The following is a 20,616-nucleotide window of genomic DNA, read 5'->3' on the forward strand; positions in this document are numbered from 1 at the left end:
AAACGTGTCATTGTTTGTCTATTATTAGATTAAGTAGGTACTTGTTTGTCTACTGTTGTGACTTAGATGAAGATCAGATCAAATTTTATTACCATTTATGCAGAAATCCAGGTAATTCCAAAGGGTTCACATATTTTCTCTTGCAACTGTATATTAAATATGTATTACAGGTTTTTAAAATTGTTTTACTGCAATCGCAAACCACAGGAGGATTCAGGAGCCCACTCTCAATGAGTGTAGACAGCCTGCTGCCGCTCTGCTAATCATCAGATGGGGGGAGGATTGGGTAAATGATTAATAAAATAAACTGCATAATTAATACATGTGGCCGGTCAATTGTGGGCTGGGCCCCTGAGTCACACAATTGAATAATAAAATAAAATAAACTTAATTTTTTGTATTTTATAAAATAAAATAAATCCTACCACAGGAGCCTACTCTCAGTGTTCAAAATACACCAGAGAGCATAATTAACCACAAAGGATCAATAGTAAAACATTTTGTTTTATCACAAGCGCATACAGGTAACTTCCAAAATGAAGGAAACCCCAACATGAAGTGTCTTAAGTCTTAATAGGGCGATGGGCCACCACGAGCTGCCAGAACAATGTGCCTTGGCATAGATTCTACAAGTGGACCTAAACCATGCCAGGAAAATGCACCCCACACCATAACATCAACTTTGTACCCCTCATTTACTCAACTGCAACCTGTTACTGGTTTCCTACAGTCGGGAAGGTTGCAATTTGGGCAGCATGTGCACCAAATAAACTATGATTTCTTAATCCGGCCATGTCCTTAAAGATGCAACCGGATAAAAAGTGATATTGTTTGAATAAGTCCCGAAATTTTTATTTATTTATATCAAACTCACATCCCTGATCTATGTGTATGTGGGCTGGTCTAGACATATACTGTGGTATCTAAAATATTTGGATCCCTTGATAAAGATTAGCATATAAGTCTTGGTGAACACATTGGGAGGGATCTTAGACCATTCCTCCATACAGAATCCTTGCCGATACTTGATATCCTTTGTCTGCACATATGGACTAACCTCTTCAATTCAAACCACCGGATTTTTGGCCATCTCTGTCCAGAGACAGAGGTGGCCAGAACAGGGGATCCAAAAATGTTGACCACTATCTTTTTAGATTTTTGTTGTTACTTGTTAAACAAAATCGCTTTCTTTCTCTGAGCAATTGTATTAGGAAATACTTTTTCCTATTATTTGAGCATACAATATAACTCAGTATATGTATTATTATTATTTAATTGTTTTGCCCATCTTTATCAAGGGATCCATTGACTTTGAACCCCACTGTATTAATTATAAAGTTTGTCACTTTCACAAAACATACTTTATTCATTTATTAACCATGTCCAAAGTTATGCTTTTATGGAGATTAAGTCTACCTCACCAAATGACTCCTTCTTTATCCATTGCAGTGTTAGTGTACGTTATCTCATCTATCTAAAGTCCCTCCTCCAGGCCTTTGCCAAAGAAGACAACTTCCACCTGTGCTGGAGTGCATCTTGTTTAACAGATGGATGTGTGGAGGTCACTTCTGGCTAAAATAAAAACTTAGTCTTCCCGCCATGTGCAGCAGAGTCATTCATGCTGGCTGATAGTCTCAAACCGGTACTGAATACCCAATACCTAAGACTAGTATGGAAAATATTTTGCACCCTGTGATTCTTGCCATAACAGAAAATGAACCACATAATTTTTTTAAAGAAATATCCAAAATAATGGAGATTGGTTGATACTGAAAGTACAGTATTATCAATTTTATGAATACATTTCTTATATCAAATTGACATGACAAATCTCATATTAAAGAGACATGACAACTAAAGGTTGTTTTAATTCACTTATGAACATTTAACAAATATTTATTCCACAATCAAATTACAATCAAGTTCAAACGTGAAAATAGATTACATATTAGAATTTACTTTGCTATTTCCTAACAGGCATACAAAAATATGTATTTTTTGTTTGTATTTCTCTTAAACTTCAAGTAACCAACATACAGTTCAATCAACAGGAGGTCAATACTAAACCTTGTAGCATATAAACATTATTTCATTAAAGACAAATATTTCAAATGGAAGCGGGACAAGCAGTCACATTGTAAGCTTGGTAATCATTCTCTTAAATCTCACCCTATACAAATTGAATTATTTAAAAGTGACAATCTAAATGTGTAAGTAACTGTAAATGTTAGTTCTGTGAGCCTCACACTCTCCCTTTTGGCAAATCAGTGTACAGTAAATGTTAAGAAGGGCTTCAGATTGCTTTCAATGTAAATTTGTAAAGACAACTTCACGTCCACCATAGATTAAGGAAATCCATTGACATTACAGTACAGCATATTGCACATGGACATATTTCATGAGCAAATTAGGTTTGTCTTATCTTTACATTATTTACAGTTAATATGTGCTAGGAGCTCTTTCCATATGGAAACGCATAGCACCAATGTGCAATTATTTGAGGTTCATTCTTCTAAAAGCCATCTTACAGTATTCACACACTTCAATGTAAACAAACATGCATTCATGGGATTTCTTTGGAATTTTGTATGAAATTGCCATTCAATTGACTTTAAAAAAAACAAACAATTGATAATAACATTATTACAGTGTGATACTCATAAAGGGTCCCACATGTTGATCCCACTGTAGTCGTCAGGGTAAGTCAGGCGTGTGGTTCGACCATATAGCCAAAATTGCTCTCTAAAACACAAAATATCAAGGGATTAAAAGGTGAAGGCAAATAAATACAGTGAAAGTAGATAACAGCAACAATACAATGACAGTGAAATCTTCAGGCAATATGTCTTGAAAAGTATTTCATGGAATGCAGCATCATTCTCCCCGAAACATACCCATCAATATAAGAGTATTTTAGGGTTGAAGTTTGATGTTTTAAAGCAGCTAATGCAAGAATTGAAAATCGGGAAGACAGCACATTCAGAATAACAATTCAAGGTAAGCTGTTGCTAGCATCTCTACTGTTGATTTGTTCTTTTGACCTAAAGTGTCATAGATAGATAAGGTGACTGATTTCAGAGGGGATGAAAATGTCTTCAGCACACGGAACAATAGGCAAGACACTGGTACACATTTTGCAGTGTGTAAACATCTAAAAACACAGAAATATGTTTCCATTTCTGTTGACTGCAAACGCGTATATTAATAAATAATTTGAGGAGAAATGAGAAGAACATCTTCTGTAAACCGTATTACTCAATCAACCAGCTTTCTGTGACAGCACAGAAAGGAAACACAACAAAATAAAATAGGTCACCTAAAAATAAAAAGAACTATCTGCACTTGACACAGAACAAGGATGGGACTGAGGTCTCACTCTGAATGAGCCAAATTCACGTTAGTAGTCCTGGTTTAAGCACTGGTTGAGGAAAATGGTGGACTAACTAGATAAATCCACCACTGTACCCCCTAACTTGCCCTCACATGTCCTTTTAGTCTCAGTCCCCGTTGGACTCAATGACCTTCTCTGTCAGGATCTCCTGGAAGGTGGAGAGCTGCTTCATCTGTTCTGTCTGCATGGAGTGCCTCCTCATCAGTTTCTTCTTCATCTTGAAGTCTGGGCCTCTCTTGGGTGAGGCAGGGGCAACTGGAACCAGGATCTTGGGACCAGAGTGGATGGGGGAAGTGGGCTTGCCATTGGCCCGGATGTCTGGGATGGGCCGGTGGGGGTTGACATTGAGTGGGGGCAAGAACCCGGGGCGGGTGTGGGAGATGTGGTCCAAGAGGAGGGTGCCTGAGCCTCTACGCTCTAGGAGGCCGGGGGGCCGTCTGCGCATGGTGATGGGGGAGACAGAATTGGGGATGCTCTCAAGGGACTCCCGGGAGGAGGTGGTGAGCAGAGAGAGGGGCGAGGCGTTGTACTTCCTCCGCTCCACCGACACGCGCCCCGAGTCTGGAGATCCAGGGATGGACTCAGGACACAGGTGTGTGTCTGACTCATAGTGCTCCATACGGGTAAGTTTGGGGTGAGCCAGGGCGCGTAAAGCCACCGCCCCTGGTCCACCTGTATTTTCCTGAGACTCAGGCGCGGTGTTCCTGCGGTACAGGATCTGGTGCTGTTGGACCTTGTCGGCCCAGGAGGAGCTACAAAGGGCTGCACAGTCCTCTGAGCAGGATCGGTCAATGAGTTTGGGTGAGCAGGGGTCGTGTGTTTCGATGCTGTGCCGACGAGACAGGAGGGGCCTGCCAGGACCCGAGATTGACAGACCATTCATCTCAGTGATGATCCTACCCCCACCTTCCTCCTCCAGTCCACCATCAACCTCCTCCTGTGGGACCCTGCTGAGCACTGAGGGTGCTACCAGCCCCCAAGGCTCCGAGTTGAGCCTCTTCAGGAGTTTGCGGGGGGGCGGCCTTTTCTCCCCTAGGGTTCTATTGGAGGGTAGAGGTAAAGCTGATGTCAACGCAAAGCTGAAGATACTGTCCTCCTCCTCAGCCTTCTCTGCTGCTGGGGAATTGGAGGTCTGGATTGCCACCTCTGAGGGCGACATGCAGGCCACGGGCGAGAGCTTGTCCACCACCCCTGGTGATGGCGGGGAGTTGAGGTACTGCTTGGTCTTCTTGGTGCCCGAGGGTGACGTGTCGGTGGTGATGATGATCACCTCCTTGCCCTTTGCCTTGCAGGCGTCCAGCAGGACCTGGAGGGTGTCTCGGTCACCTCTGTTGATGGCATGGACCAGGGCGGAGGAGCCTGTGTAGTCCTTGAGGCTGGGGTCAGCTCCATTCTCTAGGAGCAGGGACACCACCTCTTTGCCCGCCTGCTCGACACAGGCATGCATCAGGGCGGTCCGCCCAGACTTGTCTGGGATGTTGGGATCGGCTCCTTTCTCCAGGAGGTAGCGCACCATCCTCTGGCGGCTCTGGGGGTCCTCGTAGCCAGCCAGGCAGGCAGCAGAGATGGGGGTCTCGCCCCGCTCGTTGCCTTCGTTGATGTAGGCTCCCCCTTCCAGGAGGAGCCTGGTCAGTCGCAGCTTGCCCTGGAAGACGGCTTTGAGAAGGGCGTTCCCCTCCGTATGGAGGGCTCCTCCATCTCCCATGGTGCCTCTGGCACCTCTACCTCCAGTCAAGCCTGCTACACCCGACTACTTAGCTTAGTGCTGACTGGCCATCCTGAAGAGGGAGCTGGTGAACCTGTGACAAAAAACAAAGAGTTGTCATAGAAGACTAAAAGTACAATACAGACAGGCTGAAAGGTGGTTAAGATGGTTAGTTCGGTTGGTATGCGCATCTACCTAATGTCTAGTATGCAGCGGTACAACAGTTACACTGCATTACCAATGCAACCTCAGAGTGACTGCAATTGAAGCTTTTGATATGACACGTGTCTGTAAGAGCAAGACATGGAGTGTCATGATAGCCATCTCATGAGGTGAAATGACAAAAAGATGCAGCACCCATCTGGTGTAACAAAAACATTTTAGACAGTATTTTTCAATGGGAAAGCACTTTTTCTCCTTTAAGATTGACAACATTTCTGCCATGATGGGTGTATGCATGATACTGGCCCTTGACTGCACTGTGTTAAGATTGGCTTATTTTACTAACTTTGCTGGTATTCCTAAACTATAACTATGCAGAGTTGAATAAAGTTTGACTTTGCAGAGAATTAACTATGCATGACTTGGACTTTTTGCCTTCCCATCAGCAAACGAGCAACTTCCCCCTGCAGAAATATGGTAATATGTAAAACACTTTAAATGATTAATAATTTGGTGCTTGAAAGTGAGATTATCCAAAGATCTGCAAGTGTGAGATACAGAAAGATGAGGCAATGACTCAAACATTTTTTGTTTAATTCTGAATTCCAACAGGATGTGATAAGGTGAATTGACTTGTCTAGACTTTTACATGACTACTAATTATGATTTAATGTATTTTCTGTGACTGAAAATCAACATAATGATGTTCTTGGAATATTAATTCTACCAAACCTTCCTCTAAGTAATCTATTTGAACGATCGATTATTATCCACCAAATAGACAACAACAAAAAATCCAGCCACAGCTTTCACCGTGACCCAAGAGGATGAGGGACTGGCTGCCTATGGCTCACCAGTGAGTCCCGACCCACCCTATGGGATCTAGTGATCTATTTGGATGGAGAGAAGGAGATGCATCTTGTGTAGAGAGAAATAGACAGCTGCCTAGCTATGAATGAGCGTCCCCCCGTATGTCAGCTGGGATATGTAGTTCTATTCCAAGGTGATTCAACATGCCATGTTCATGTTAATAAACAACTCTCTTTCATAATCCAGGTGAACAGCGAGCATAGGGACAGACAGTGGCTATACAAACCGAAACACAGAGTATCATCTGGGCATAATAGAGAAGTAGTTGGTGGTGGTTGTGGGGAAGAGAGTGGTGGGAACCAGAATGAATGGCGAAGATATTATTGTTTTATTTCTGTTCTTCATTCCCCCTGAGAGTAGCAATATAACCAACAACCTCACATGAAATACTTTGAGAGACTCGTGACTTCTGTTACAGCATTATTATAAGCCAGAGTCTTTCTTTGGCTGTGTTGAAACACATATTGAGACGTCTAACTAACCATCCCTAAGCACGCATATTATAATACACACTGTAAATATAGAATGTCTCAAAACACCATGATTGTGTAATGAAACCATGAAAAGTAGTGCACCTAAACTGAGATCTGGTGGTTGGAGGGTGTTAACCAAATGTAAGTGTTTAAATACACAGAATTAGTTTGACACGTGTTTTAGGGAGAGGAAACGGCACCAAAAGAGAAGGTATCTATTCTGCACTGAACAGGACTCTAAACAACAAAATAGTGTTTTCAATATTTTCTGTTAGGGCTCCCAGTCCCTGGCAAGGTGTTGCACAACACTTGATTAAGTGGTGTTACAACACACCGTGCGTTGTTTCAAAACATCTCAGGATGATGTGTTTCAATACTCTTGCAAAGTTAAGGTTCTGTCTCCTTCAAGTTGGTGGCAGCTCAGTTTTGGTGTTACAAAGCACTTAATTTTAACAGTGCAGCATTCACAAACACAGCTTAATTTGAGTGAGTCGGAGTCAGTCCTTACAATGGCTAGGGCTCGGTCTTTCTTTCATTCAGACTGTGCTCAATATATTCAATTACATTTCATCCATCCACCCCTTTTTATTATGGCCTATTTGCCTAAATAATTCTGTTGGGAATCAATGGCAGTTTAATAACAGTTTGTCATTATTGGCTCGCTGCCAGGGGACTCCGTGGGTGGAGTGGGAAGCAGTTGACAGGTGCTGAGTTGAGATGGGCTGAGGGAGAGGCTCTCTATCCTGAGAATGTGGCTACGAGGCTGCCACCTGCAGTTCTTTGTGTGTGTGTGTGTGTGTGTGTGTGTGTGTGTGTGTGTGTGTGTGTGTGTGTGTGTGTGTGTGTGTGTGTGTGTGTGTGTGTGTGTGTGTGTGCGTGTGCGTGTGTGCGTGTGCGCGCATCTGTGGGTCTGACACTAGTCTGCCCATGCTAAAGACCCAATCTGTTGAAAAGAGGAAAGAGGAAATGACAAACTTTAGAAGCCTTTTTAAAACTCAAATATACTACAAGTTTGCATATTTTCTGGGTAATCTAAATATTGAGTAGCCGTCCACTCAAGAAAATGCTTCAAACTGTAACCAGTGGCTGCAACCTGGTTCAGGTTATCAGTCAACCTACCAGAGTATTTACAAACAAAATAGGAACTAAATTATCCACTTGTATTGATTACATCTTTCCTAATGCTGCAGAAATCCACTCTTAAGCAGTATCCACACCCATGGGATGTGGTGATCATAATATAATAGCCATATGTAGAAAACACAGTTTCAAAGATGACTTAAAATAGTATATAAGTGATCTGAACATACAAGAGGTTTTGATTGATTGATTCCTATTTTGAAGATGTGAAAAATATTTGTTGGTCTGATGTGTCCTGATGCTGCACTTAAATAATTTATGAAATTGCTTATTTCTGTTACAAATAAGCATGCACTCATTAAGAAAATGACTGTAAAAACGGTTAAATACCTGTGGATCGATGAGGAATTTAAAAAAAATGTTGGTTGAGGGGGATGAGGCAAAAGGAATGGCAAAATGTCTGGCTGCACAGCCGAGTGGCAAACGTGATTGATGTGACTAAACTTAACAAAAAGAAGATGAAATTGGACTATGAACAAAAATAAATGATATAAAGAATGATAGTAAAAAGCACCTTAAATTAAATTCTGGGTAAAAAGGCAAACTCTGCTCCATCATTCATCGAATCAAATGGCTCATTCGTCACAAAACCCATTGATATTTCCAACTACTTTATCATTGCAAATTTAGGCATGACATAACAACAACACATTATGAACCTACACATCCAAACATAACTGACCAAATTAGGTAAGGCAACCATTGTCATTTTGAATTCTGTAAAGTGAGTGTGGAAGAGGTGATTTTTTGTTTGTTTTCTATCAACAATGACAAGCCACCTGGGTCTGACAACTTGGATGGAAAATTACTGAGGATGATAGCGGACTATATTGCCACTCCTATTTGCCATCTCTTCAATCTAACCCTTCAGGAAAGTATGTGCATTCAGACCTGGAGGGAAGCAAAATTCATTCCACTACCTAAGAAGTGCAAAGTACCATTTACTGGCTCAAACAGCCGACCAGAGTAAGTCTGTTACCAACCCACAGTAAAACTTTTTGGGAAAAATTTGTTTGACCAGATACAATATTATTTCACAGTAAACAAATTAACAACGGACTTTAAGCACACTTAAAAGGAAGGGCATTCAACATATACGGATGGCACTTACACAAATGACTGATGATTGGCTGAGAGAAATCGTTAATAAGAATCTTCTGCTGGAAAAACGTATGTGTTATGGCTTTACATCCCCTGCTATATTGTGGATCGAGAGTTACCTGTCTAACAGAACACAGAGGGTGTTCTTTAATGGAAGCCTCTCCAACATAATCCAGGTAGAGTCAGGCATTCCCCAGAGCAGCTGTCTAGGCCCTTTACTTTTTTCAATCTTTACCAATGTCCTGCCACTGGCACTGAGTAAAGTCTGTGAGTGGCACTGAGTAATGCTTGGTGTGACCATGGATTGTAAACTGTCATGGTCAAAACGTATTGATACAACGGTAGCTAAAATGGAAAGAGGTGTCCATAATAAAGCACTACTACACTTTCTTGACATCGCTATCAACAAAACATCTACTACAGGCCCTAGTGTTGTCGCACCTGGACTACTGTCCAGTCATATGCTCAAGTGCCACAAAGAGGGATATAGGAAAATTACAATTGGCCCAGAACGGAGCAGCACAGCTGACCCTTAGATGCACACGGAGGGCCATCATGTCAATCTCTCCTAGCTCAGGGTGGAGGATAGATTGAATGCATCACTGCTTGTCTTTGTGAGAGGTATTGACATGTTGAAATAACCGAGCTGTCTGTTTAAGCAACTAACGCACAGCTCAGACACCTATGCATACCCCACAAGATATGCCACCAGAGGTCTCTTCACTGTCCCCAAGTCCAGAACAGACTACAGGAAATGCGCAGTACTACATAGAGCCATTACTACATGAAACTCTATTCCACATCATGTAACTCAGTCAAGCAGTAAAATCAGATTTAAAAAACAGATACAACTACACCTTATGGAACAGTGTGGACTGTGCAGAGATACACACACAGCATTCACAAACACATCTATTATTATTATTATTATTATTATTATTATTATTACATGCTAACACATGCACTCTACACAAACATGTAGTTGAAGTCGGAGGTTTACATAAACCTTAGCCAAATACATTTAAACTCAGTTTTTCAAAATTCCTGAAATTTAATCCTAGTAAACATTCCCTAGGCTCACCACTTAACAATGTGAAATGTCAGAGTAATAGTAGAGAGAATGATTTATTTAAGATTTTATTTATTTCATCACAATCCCAGTGGGTCAGAAGTTTACATACACTCAATTAGTATTTGGCAGCAATGCCTTTAAATGTATTAACTTGGGTCAAACATTTTGGGTAGCCTTCCACAAGATTCCCACAACAAGTTGGGTGAATTTTGGCCCATTCCTCCTGACAGAGCTGGTGTAACTGAGTCAGGTTTGTAAGCCTCCTTGCTCGCACGCGCTTTTTCAGTTCTGCCCACAAATTTTCTATAGGTCTGAGGTCTGGGCTTTGTGATGGCCACTCCAATATATTGACTTTGTTGTCCTTAAGCCATTTTGCCACAACTTTGGAAGTATGCTTGGGGTCAATGTCCATTTGGAAGATCCATTTGCGACCAAGCTTTCACTTCCTGACTGATGTCTTGAGATGTTGCTTCAATATATCCACATAATTTTCCTTCCTCATGATGCCATCTATTTTGTGAAGTGCACAAGTCCCTCGTGCAGCAAAGCACCCCCACAACATGATGCTGCCATCCCCGTGCTTCACGGTTGGGATGGTGTTCTTCGGCATGCAAGCCTCACCCTTTTTCCTCCAAACATAACGATGGTCATTATGGCCAAACAGTTCTATTTTTGTTTCATCAGACCAGAGGACATTTCTCCAAAAAGTACGATCTTTGTCCCCATGTGCAGTTGTAAACCGTAGTCTGACTTTTTTATGGTGGTTTTGAAGGAGTGGCTTCTTCCTTGCTGAGCAGCCTTTCAGGTTATGTCGATATAGGACTAGTTTTACTGTAGATATAGATCATTTGTACCTGTTTCCTCCAGCATCTTGACAACTTCCTGCTGTTGTTCTGGGATTGATTTGCACTTTTCACACCAAAGTACGTTCATCTTTAGGAGACAGAACACATCTCCTTCCTGAGCGGTATGACGGCTGTGTGGTCCCATGGTGTTTATACTTGCGTACTTGTTTGTACAGATGAACTTGGTACCTTCAGGCGTTTGGAAATTGCTCCCAAGGATGAACCAGACTTGAGGTCTTGGCTGATTTCTTTTGATTTTCCCACGATGTCAAGCAAAGAGGCACTGAGTTTGAAGGTAGGCCTTGAAATACATCCACAGGTACACTTCCAATTGACTCAAATGATGTCAATTAGCCTATCAGATGCTTCGAAAGCCATGACATAATTTTCTGGAATTTCCCAAGCTGTTTAAAGGCACAGTCAACTTAGTGTATGTAAACTTTTGACCCACTGGAATTGTGATACAGTGAATTATAAGTGAAATAATCTGCCTGTAAACAATTGTTGGAAAAATGACTTGTGTCATGCAGAAAGTATATGTCCTAACCGACTTGCCACACTATAGTTTGTTAACAAGAAAAATAATGACTCCAACCTAAAATTAATGACTCCAACCTAAGTGCATGTAAACTTCCGACTTCAACTGTACATTTTAATATTGTTATTTTGCTCTATCATTGATTTCAATCTAATAAAATAAAATGTTATTTGTCACAAGCCGAATACAACAGGTGACACAGGTGACACAAGTAATTTTTCCAACATTTCACCTTACAGTGAAATGCTTACTTACAAGCCCTTAACCAACAATTCCATTTTAGGAAAATATCTGTTAAGTAAAAAATAGATAAGTAATAAATAAAAATAACAAATAATGAAAGAGCAGCAGTAAAACAACAGTAGCGAGGCTATATACAGGGGGTACCGGTACAGAGTCAATGTGCAGGGGTCACAGGTTGGTTGAGGTAATTGAGGTAATATGTGCATGTAGGTAGAGTTAAAGTGACTATGCATAGATAATACACATAGAATAGCAGTAGTGTAAAAGAGGGGGTGGGGGGTGGACAATGCAAATAGTCTGGGTAGACATTTGATTAGCTGTTCAGGAGTATTATGGCTTGGGGATATTTTATTATTAATTTAACCTTTATTTAAGTAGGCAAGTCAGTTAAGAGCAAATTCTTATTTACAAAGACAGCCTACTCCATTCAAACCTGGACAATGCTGGACCAATTCTGCACCGCCCTATGGGACTCCCAATCACAGCTGGATGTGATACAGCTTGGAATCGAACCCACAAAACACCAGTCTCAACGTTAACAGTGAAGAGGCAACTCCAGGATGCTGGCCATCTAGGCAGAGTTCCTCTGTCCAGTGTCTGTGTTATTTTTCCATCCTAATATTTTCTTATTATTGCCCAGTCTGAGATATGGCTTTTTTCTTTACAACTCTGCCGAGAAGGCCAGCATCCCAGAGTCGCCTCTTCACTCTTGACGTTGAGACTGGTATTTTTTGTGGGTACTATTTAATGAAGCTGCCAGTTGAGGACTTGTGAGGCGTCTGTTTCTCAAACCAGACACTCTAATGTACTTGTCCTCTTGCTCAGTTGTGCACCGGGGCCTCCCACTCCTCTTTCTATTCTGGTTAGAGCCAGGTTGCGCTATTCTGTGAAGGGAGTAGTCAATCATTTTCAAATAAATGTCATGTTCAATTAATTGAATCATATTTTGTTACTTGTAGGCTACCATCTGTAATGTATCTCAATATATTTCATGATGTGTAGTCTAACATGTGCGCAATGATGTGCCAAATTGGTGATTTAGTGCATTTTTATTGGGTAGGCATTAGAATAAGCCGCCTCAATATTTGCAGTCATAGGTGGTATCTTTATAATAGCTTATCCGTCGTCGGTATTGTGAAATAATTCTAATGTTATTAAGGTAAGAGGTTAATAGAGAAAGCTGACTCGAGAGTAGAGTTTCCTTTCTTTCGATCCAATCAGTATCGACACATGCTCCAACGACGCACTCTGATTGGTGTTTTGGGGTACGCATGTTACATATTCGGCTGCGTCATTAAAACACTCGTAAACCTAAATGCCATCGCTGTCGGTAAACCGGCCACAGGTGTATTGTGTGGGTCTGGGCAGGTTTTTTTCCCACAGTAGACAAGGAAGAGAGAGCTGTCTTGTCTAAGATCTATGGACTCCAGCTCAGAGGCACTAGTCATTTCTGCCAAGATGGACCAGGAAAACAGGCACAGCGTGAGCGCTCCAGTCAGATAACGATGCTCAGCGGGTTTCATGGAGCTGCTAATCCAATATAGTTGCAGCATACGAGTCCCCGACACAGATTCCTTCCCTGAGATCCCTCAATGATTCACACCAAATGTTGTCTTGAAAAGATAGCTATTTTCTGTTTTCTTTCCCTGTCATACTGTGTTTATCTAGGCATGTCAAATGAGAAGTTTGATTTTTTTTACAACCAAATCTACAAAAGAAATATGTAAATGGTAGGCTCCAGACAATTTTTTTTGTGATTTCACATTTTAGAGAAACTCACCCCAAACAGCAAATCACTTCCTCATCCTTGATGTGTAGTTTTGGGCCCCGAAAAAAGACATGAACGCTCCAAAAACACCCAAATATGTAATTTTAGAAACTGCAAAGCGATCAGTCTAGTGACGCAGGTCTTCAGATGTCTTACACATTAAATTGTTTAATTTCGAACTTCATCCACAACGTTAGGCTAGGGGTTACTCCATTTTGTTGCGACTCGAACGATACCTCCAAAGTCCATTTACAGATAGGCCTAACTGCCTAAATAAAGTAAACACTTGAGTAAATTAGGGATACAATGTATATTGAAAGCATGGTGTTGTCGCCCAAAACCCTATTAAGACACTATATGTTGGTACAGTATTGATTGGAACTGCTTGAGAAGGCTTGAGTCGCAAAAAAGGGAATATAACATTGCGGATACATTTCGGAATAACACAACTTCAGGTGTACAACATCTAAATACATACATTACTATGCTGAGAGCTTTGATGTTTCTAAAATTATGTATTTGGGTGTTTTGATAATTTTTCAGGGCTCCCATAATACACGAGGCTGAGGAAGTGATTTGCAGTTTGGGGTAAATTCCTCTAAAACATGTGGAATCAAAAAAATAAATTGCATGGACCCTTCTATAACATGCCATTAACTTAAAAAAATAGAGATTTGGTTGTAAAACAATATTCAGGTAGGACCAGCTGCAGCTGCAAACACACACACGCCAACTCACACAGTGTTGTCATGATTGTCGCCCCCTCCGAGCGTCCCAGTTTGACCCCTAGCTCTGGGTTGTGGAAAGGAGAGGAGCGACAGGGGGGTTGACATCGATCCACCCGCAATTTGCCAACCAGACTCCTCACTTCGCACTCCCACTCTGATAAGGGAGGCAGGCAGTAGAAGCTATTTCTGGCTGGGTAGTTTCAGCTATAGAATGACATTTATAATCCTAGCTGCTATCTATCACTGCAGCTTCAACTGACGTATTGCCTTAACCTAGGTAGATAGCGCATCCACTAATCCACGAAAACCTTATATTGTTCGCGCATTACATCTTGATAATCTATTGGCATAAACAACATCTTTCATGCACAGCACAAGAGCAAAAGGTAATTGATAAGCAGTTGATTTATTTTTTATTTCATACTGTTGTTCTGTTGAGTACCTACAATAGGTCTGCAGTAACTATTTATTGATATCCCTCTTAAAACATATTTCAGGCTACTCAGTCTGTTGAGTAGATTGCTATCCTTTTTATCCAAGGACTAGTCTTTAGTCCCTAATATATCAGAGTCTGGGCTTTCCATACCCCTTTCTTTCCCCATCTCTCAACAGGTCTCTTCATTATCTCTTTATTAGCGTCTGATAAATGGCATATATTATTATTATTATTATTATTATTATTGCTCTTCCTCTCTGGCCTTCAGTTTATATCCTCTCTGTTGTTTGGTTTACACACATTTATCTGTGTGACTCTGGAGCAAATGTAACTTCTCAAGGCTGGTTCTGTCTGGGTTTCTAAAACAGAGTGTGCATCTGACTGCATGCAGTGCCTTTGGAAAGTATTCAGACCATTTGACTTTTGCCACATTTTGTCATGTTACAGCCTTATTCTAAAATGTATTAAATTGTTTTCCCCCCTCATCAATCTACATGCAATACTCCATAATGACAAAGCAGACATCAATTTACATAAGTATTCAGACCCTTTACTCAGTACTTTGTTGAATCTTTGGCAGTGATTACAGCCTTGATTCTTCTTGGGTATGACGCTACAAGCTTGACACACCTGTATTTGGGGAGTTTCTCTCATTCTTCTCTGCAGATTCTCTCAATTTCTGTTAGGTTGGATGGGGAGCGTCGCTGCACAGCTATTTCCAGGTCTCTCCAGAGATGTTTGATTGGGTTCAAGTCCGGGCTCTGGCTGGGCCACTCAAGGACATTCAAAGACTTTCCCCGAAGCCACTCCTGCGTTGTCTTGGATGTGTGCTTAGGGTCGTTGTCCTGTTGGGAAGTGAACCTTCGCCCCAGTCTGAGGTCCTGAGCGCTCTGGAGCAGGTTTCCATCAAGGATCACTCTCTGCACTTCGCTCCGTTCACCATTCCCTCGATCCTGACTAGTCTCCCAGTCCCTGCTGCTGAAAAACAACCCCATAACATGATGCTGCCATCACCATGCTTCCCCGTAGAGATGGTGCTAGGTTTCCTCCAGGTGTGACGCTTGGTATTCAGGCCAATCTTGGTTTCAGCAGACAAGAGAATCTTGTTTCTCATGGTCTGGCAGTCTTTAAGTGCCTTTTGGCAAACTCCAAGTGGGCTGTCATGTGCCCTTTACTGAAGGGTGGCTTCCGTCTGGCCACTCTACCATAAAGGCCTGATTGGTGGAGTGCAGCAGAGATGTTTGTCCTTCTTGAAGGTTCTCCCATCTCCACAGGGGAACTCTAGAGCACTGTCAGAGTGACCATCAGGTTCTTGGTCACCTCCCTGACCAAGGCCTTTCTTGCTCAGTTTTGCCGGGCGGCCAGGTCTAGGAAAGTGGTTCCAAACTTCTTCCATTTAAGAATGATGGAGGAAACTGTGTTCTTGGGGACCTTTAATGCTGCAGAAATGTTTTCGTACCCTTCCCCAGATTTGTGCCTTGACACAATCCTGTCTCTGAGCTTTCTGGACAATTCCTTCGACCTCATGGCTTGGTTTCTTCTCTGACATGCATTGTCAACTGTGGGACCTTAAATAAACAGATGTTTTCCTTTCCAAATAATGTACAATCAATTGTCTTTACCACAGGTGGACTCCAATCAAGTTGTAGAAACATCTCAAGGATGATCAATGGAAACAGGATGCACCTGAGCTCAACTTCGAGTCTCATAGCAAAGGGTCTGAATACTTATGTAAATAAGGTATTTCAGATTTCTAACAACCTGTTTTCACTTTGTAATTACGGGGTACTGTGTGTAGATTGCTGAAAATGTTGTTTTTCCATCCATTTTAGAATAAGGCTGTAACATAACAAAATGTGGAAAAAGTCAAGGGGCCTGAATACTTTCCAAAGGCACTGTATGTGTGTCTTAGTTAGTGTGTAAAAGCTTATGTGTGAGTATATGTACATCAATCTGTGTGTGTGTGTGTGTATTTGTACATGTAGGTGGGCAACATTATTAAAATCCCCCCCACCCCATCTAAGAGCTTGTCGTTCATCCTCAGACCTCTTTCTCACACACTCTCTCTCGTTCTCTCTCTTTCTCTGTCTGTCTCTCTCTCTTTCTCCTCACTCTCTTTCTCTCTCTTTCTTTCTCTCCTTCACTATCAGCTCACTGACTCATTATCAGATAATCATGCATTTCCATCTGCTCTCAGAAGACACACAGTCTCATGGCGGAGTACTCTAGAGTAGAATAGAATATTTTTCCTATGACATGTCTGTCCCCTGGTGTGCATCTGCACCGTGTCAAGAACTGACATCACCCCAACACCCATTATTATAATTGGCACCATTGTACCCCCTGATCTGCCATCCTGGTATCCCATCTTGGGTGAGTTGTGCATGTCAGAATGTGCCACACTTCCTGTTAGAAACATGGATGTGATGGCATATAGCACTGGCAGTGCCCTCAATTGGCCCTCTAGACAGATTATTCATAATTCCAGGTTTGTGGGGGTGGATGTGACCTACACCTAACCTTTCCTCCATAGGACGCCTGTAAGAAGCCATCATCGTGTCATAGTTGTTTTATGCCCTTGTCCCTTAGTGAACCTACTGTTTCTGAGTAGATACTGCAGTGCTCTCTGTAACATTTTCAAACCCCATAGTTCTGTAGCTATACATGTAATTACTACAGTACATATGCTATTAATCAATATCTATCTCTATGTGAAATACATTTAAAGATATATATAATTCAGCAGTATAATGATTATTCTCTGGAACATGAGAATACAAGCAAACATCTTTCCAAACGTTTCATATTATTGTTTCCAATAACCTTAATCAAGTGTATATGTATACAATTATACAATATCATACAAGCCTAATAGCAAAAGATTCAGCGAAACTCTTCGGTGAAATGTTGCATGAAACTGACTTAAATCCTTTCCAAACTACTGTCGCTGTCCATGGTGCTGATTCGGTCGTTCTGCCGGACGCCAACCTTCCTAGAACTGAGAAAAGTAACGTAAAGGAATTCATGCTTAGTGATGTTGTTGAATTCAAGTTAGTGATGTTGTTGGTAATATTGAATGAAACCGAGACAGCATCCTATGTTATCATATCGGCTCCAAGAAAATCTCATTCAAAACCTGTTTCGGTGACCAATCACCACGTCAATTGGTTTTCTGACGTATTGCTTCTAATATTAAACCAGCAGGGAAGTTATACTATTCCAGGTTATTGGCCAAAAACAGTAACTGCGCCAGTAAAAAGAAACAGCCGTTTCAACAGTCGGTTGATATAAAACATGTTTCTCCACACTGAATGTAGCTTCGCCTATGCATTAGTACAGCAGAGATAATAAAATACGACCTAAGTTACATCGCTGCATCTATTGCCTTTCTCACACAAATAACATGAAGGTCTGCTTCGCTTTTTGCCACATTCCATCATACGGCTGCATCTGATCTTATAGGACCAAGTAACAGAATTTCATGACAATGCAGATTGGTCCATGATTTAGGTTACCTCTCAGGCAATAAATGTGCTGCTTATAATATGGAAAAAATAGTGACAGCAATTCTGAATCAGCTGAATCTATTAGCTTTTTGTAGCAGTGTATTGATTAGTCTTTGCATATAGTGAGGCTCAACACATCTGATTACAACTGCCAAACGAATCGTGTTCGTTGCTTTGCGGGATTTTAGGCTATAGAGCATCTCTTACCTCTTACTCAAATATGGTAAGAAACAATGAACTGGAAAATCTGAATAAGTTCAGTTAAATTGCATTTTTTTTTTTTTATTGTTGGTCTTTCATCAAATTCAACTTGTTAATTTTTTTCACATGGACTACCTAAACACTGTTCTCAGTTAATGTCGATATTGCTTTGTCAATACATTTGGTCATTCATTGCATTAACCACTCATAGGAAATTATTTAATGGAAACAAATATTTATGTAATCTACAATATGCAAATGTAGCCTTCTATCACCATGCGCTGCAAACACGATTTAAGGAGGAAACATAAATCCTTACCATGGATGAAACGCGTTTAATTCAGATCCATTTAGCATATGTTTTTCTGATATAAAAGCAAGACTTTAGTCTCTGTAATATCCCTCAGATATTGTGTTAACGTCGAGCCTCTCTCCCCCTCCCCCTCTTCCCCCGTATCTCTCCCGCGACCACTAGTTTAGAAGACGCGGAGCGTCGCAGCAGGGGTGGGGAGTGGGTCGCGTGGTGGGAGTGAATAGGAACGCGGTGGATATGTTGCGCCCAAACGATGCGCTATGATGATCCCTGCGCTTGACAGACAGGTAAAGAAACACGAGAGAAGGAAAGCTGCTGTATATAGACATCATGTGCAGGAACGATATGACTGTTGTTCACTCAAACAGTAGCCCATACAATGTCGTTGGTGTCTTGATAGGCCTACAAGTTTCCACACAGCCTGTTATAAGAAATATCAACAAAGGATAGACTATATTTAAACCTGATTGAGCTGTAAGTATGGACTCAATATTGTCTGTTTTGTGCTTCTGACACTATTCCTGTCCTGTAACCTCAAGGGAAAATAAAGAATTTATACAAGGCTCAATGGCTTGGTTGGCATAGATTTCGCCCGCAATAACATCTGCTAAATATATTTATGTGACCAATAAAATGTTATTTAATTTAGATTTATATAGAATAATTCTGTAGAACTAATTTCTGTAGTAAGGGATTTTGCACCTCTGCAGTAAGCACATCTATTATTTCCACTTGTGATCACAGCTAAAACTAATCTGCACCAGGGCCCCATCTTGTTGCCATATGAGTTCCTGGTTCTTTAATAAGGTCATAAGAGTTCAGTCATTGCACATTTGCAGAGGAAGGAAGTGGCCCACCTATCCTTGGTGTTAGCCCATAATTAGTGACCTGCTATATAGATTAGATATTGTTTCAATGCAAAGTCAATGCCAACACCCACTTGGTGTTATAAATAGTATATTAAACTGAAACACACATTAAGGTTTATCTGAAAAAGATAAGGGTAGGACATCTTTAAAGCTCAAAATAAATAAGAAGCTTGCATTATTAAAGATGGAGAAGAAGAAATAGGTGTACTCCCTGAGTGTATAAAATACTTATTCAGCGACTGTTGCTATTATGGAACACAGTTGCTATGGCAACTGATTTGCTGGATTCCTACAGAAACGTTCCCACGGTGACACACTCAAGGAGGCAGGCACGCACACATCCTTGTAGGCAAATTCACAGACACACGCTGCATGCACGCAGGCACAGACAGACAGACAGACAGACAGACAGACAGACAGACAGACAGACAGACAGACAGACAGACAGACAGACAGACAGACAGACAGACAGACAGACAGACAGACAGACAGACAGACAGACAGACAGACAGACAGACAGACAGACAGACAGACAGAGACACACACACACACACACACACAAAGCTGTAAGGTTCTATCAGAGTGATGGTGCTCCTATCCACTAATCCCCCAAATGGGAAGGGAAACATCACCAAGTGCTTTGAGATTGTAGTTGGCTTAGTGTGACTTGGTCAAAAGCTTATTTGTCCTCCTTAAATAGATAGAAACAAGAACAATTATTAATAATAAACACCACTAGGCAGACCAAGATAAACCACCTTTACAATGTCAGCAAAATTAAGTATTTTGGGCTAATGCCAAACCAGCTCCCACACCAGGGAACAAATGTGGCTACTTTATGTTGTATCACACTCATTCCCCTCGGAGGTTCCTACTTGGCGGCTCAAACTATAATGTTAATTGGATTATAACATTTTAGCCAGGAAATTTAACCATGACATTCATCTCATCAAATTTTTATTTAATTTACCTTTATTTAACCAGGCAAGTCAGTTAAGAACACATTCATATTTTCAATGACGCTCTAGGAACAGTGGGTTAACTGCCTGTTCAGGGGCAGAACGACAGATTTGTACCATGTCAGCTCAGGGGTTTGAACTCGCAACCTTCCGGTTACTAGTCCAACACTAGGCTACCCTGCCGCCCCGAAATGGAAGTATAGTACAGCACACACACACACACACACACACACACACACACACACACACACACACACACACACACACACACACACACACACACACACACACACACA

The 20,616-nt window shown here is 41.4% G+C and overlaps 1 protein-coding gene across 2 annotated transcripts; it reads right to left on the reverse strand.

Annotated features, from left to right (window-relative positions):
• Positions 1-1,862: 1,862 nt before the first annotated feature.
• On the reverse strand, positions 1,863-18,634 carry LOC118366549 (ankyrin repeat domain-containing protein 34A-like). Of its 2 annotated transcripts, XM_052494439.1 has the most exons (3): positions 18,499-18,617; positions 17,395-17,470; positions 1,863-5,190 (listed from the first exon to the last, which is right to left on the reverse strand). In XM_052494439.1, exon 3 carries the CDS (start codon positions 5,094-5,096, stop codon positions 3,498-3,500), a length of 1,599 nt encoding a protein of 532 aa, XP_052350399.1. In that variant the 5' UTR covers positions 5,097-5,190; positions 17,395-17,470; positions 18,499-18,617; the 3' UTR covers positions 1,863-3,497. The 2 variants fall into 2 exon arrangements, with proteins under 2 accessions (XP_052350399.1, XP_035605057.2); XM_035749164.2 differs by lacking the exon at positions 17,395-17,470 and having other exon boundaries at positions 18,499-18,634.
• Between the last annotated feature and the right edge of the window lie 1,982 nt (positions 18,635-20,616).

Source organism: Oncorhynchus keta, chromosome 34 (assembly GCF_023373465.1).
Source record: "Oncorhynchus keta strain PuntledgeMale-10-30-2019 chromosome 34, Oket_V2, whole genome shotgun sequence".
Classification (NCBI taxonomy): Eukaryota; Metazoa; Chordata; class Actinopteri; order Salmoniformes; family Salmonidae; genus Oncorhynchus; species Oncorhynchus keta.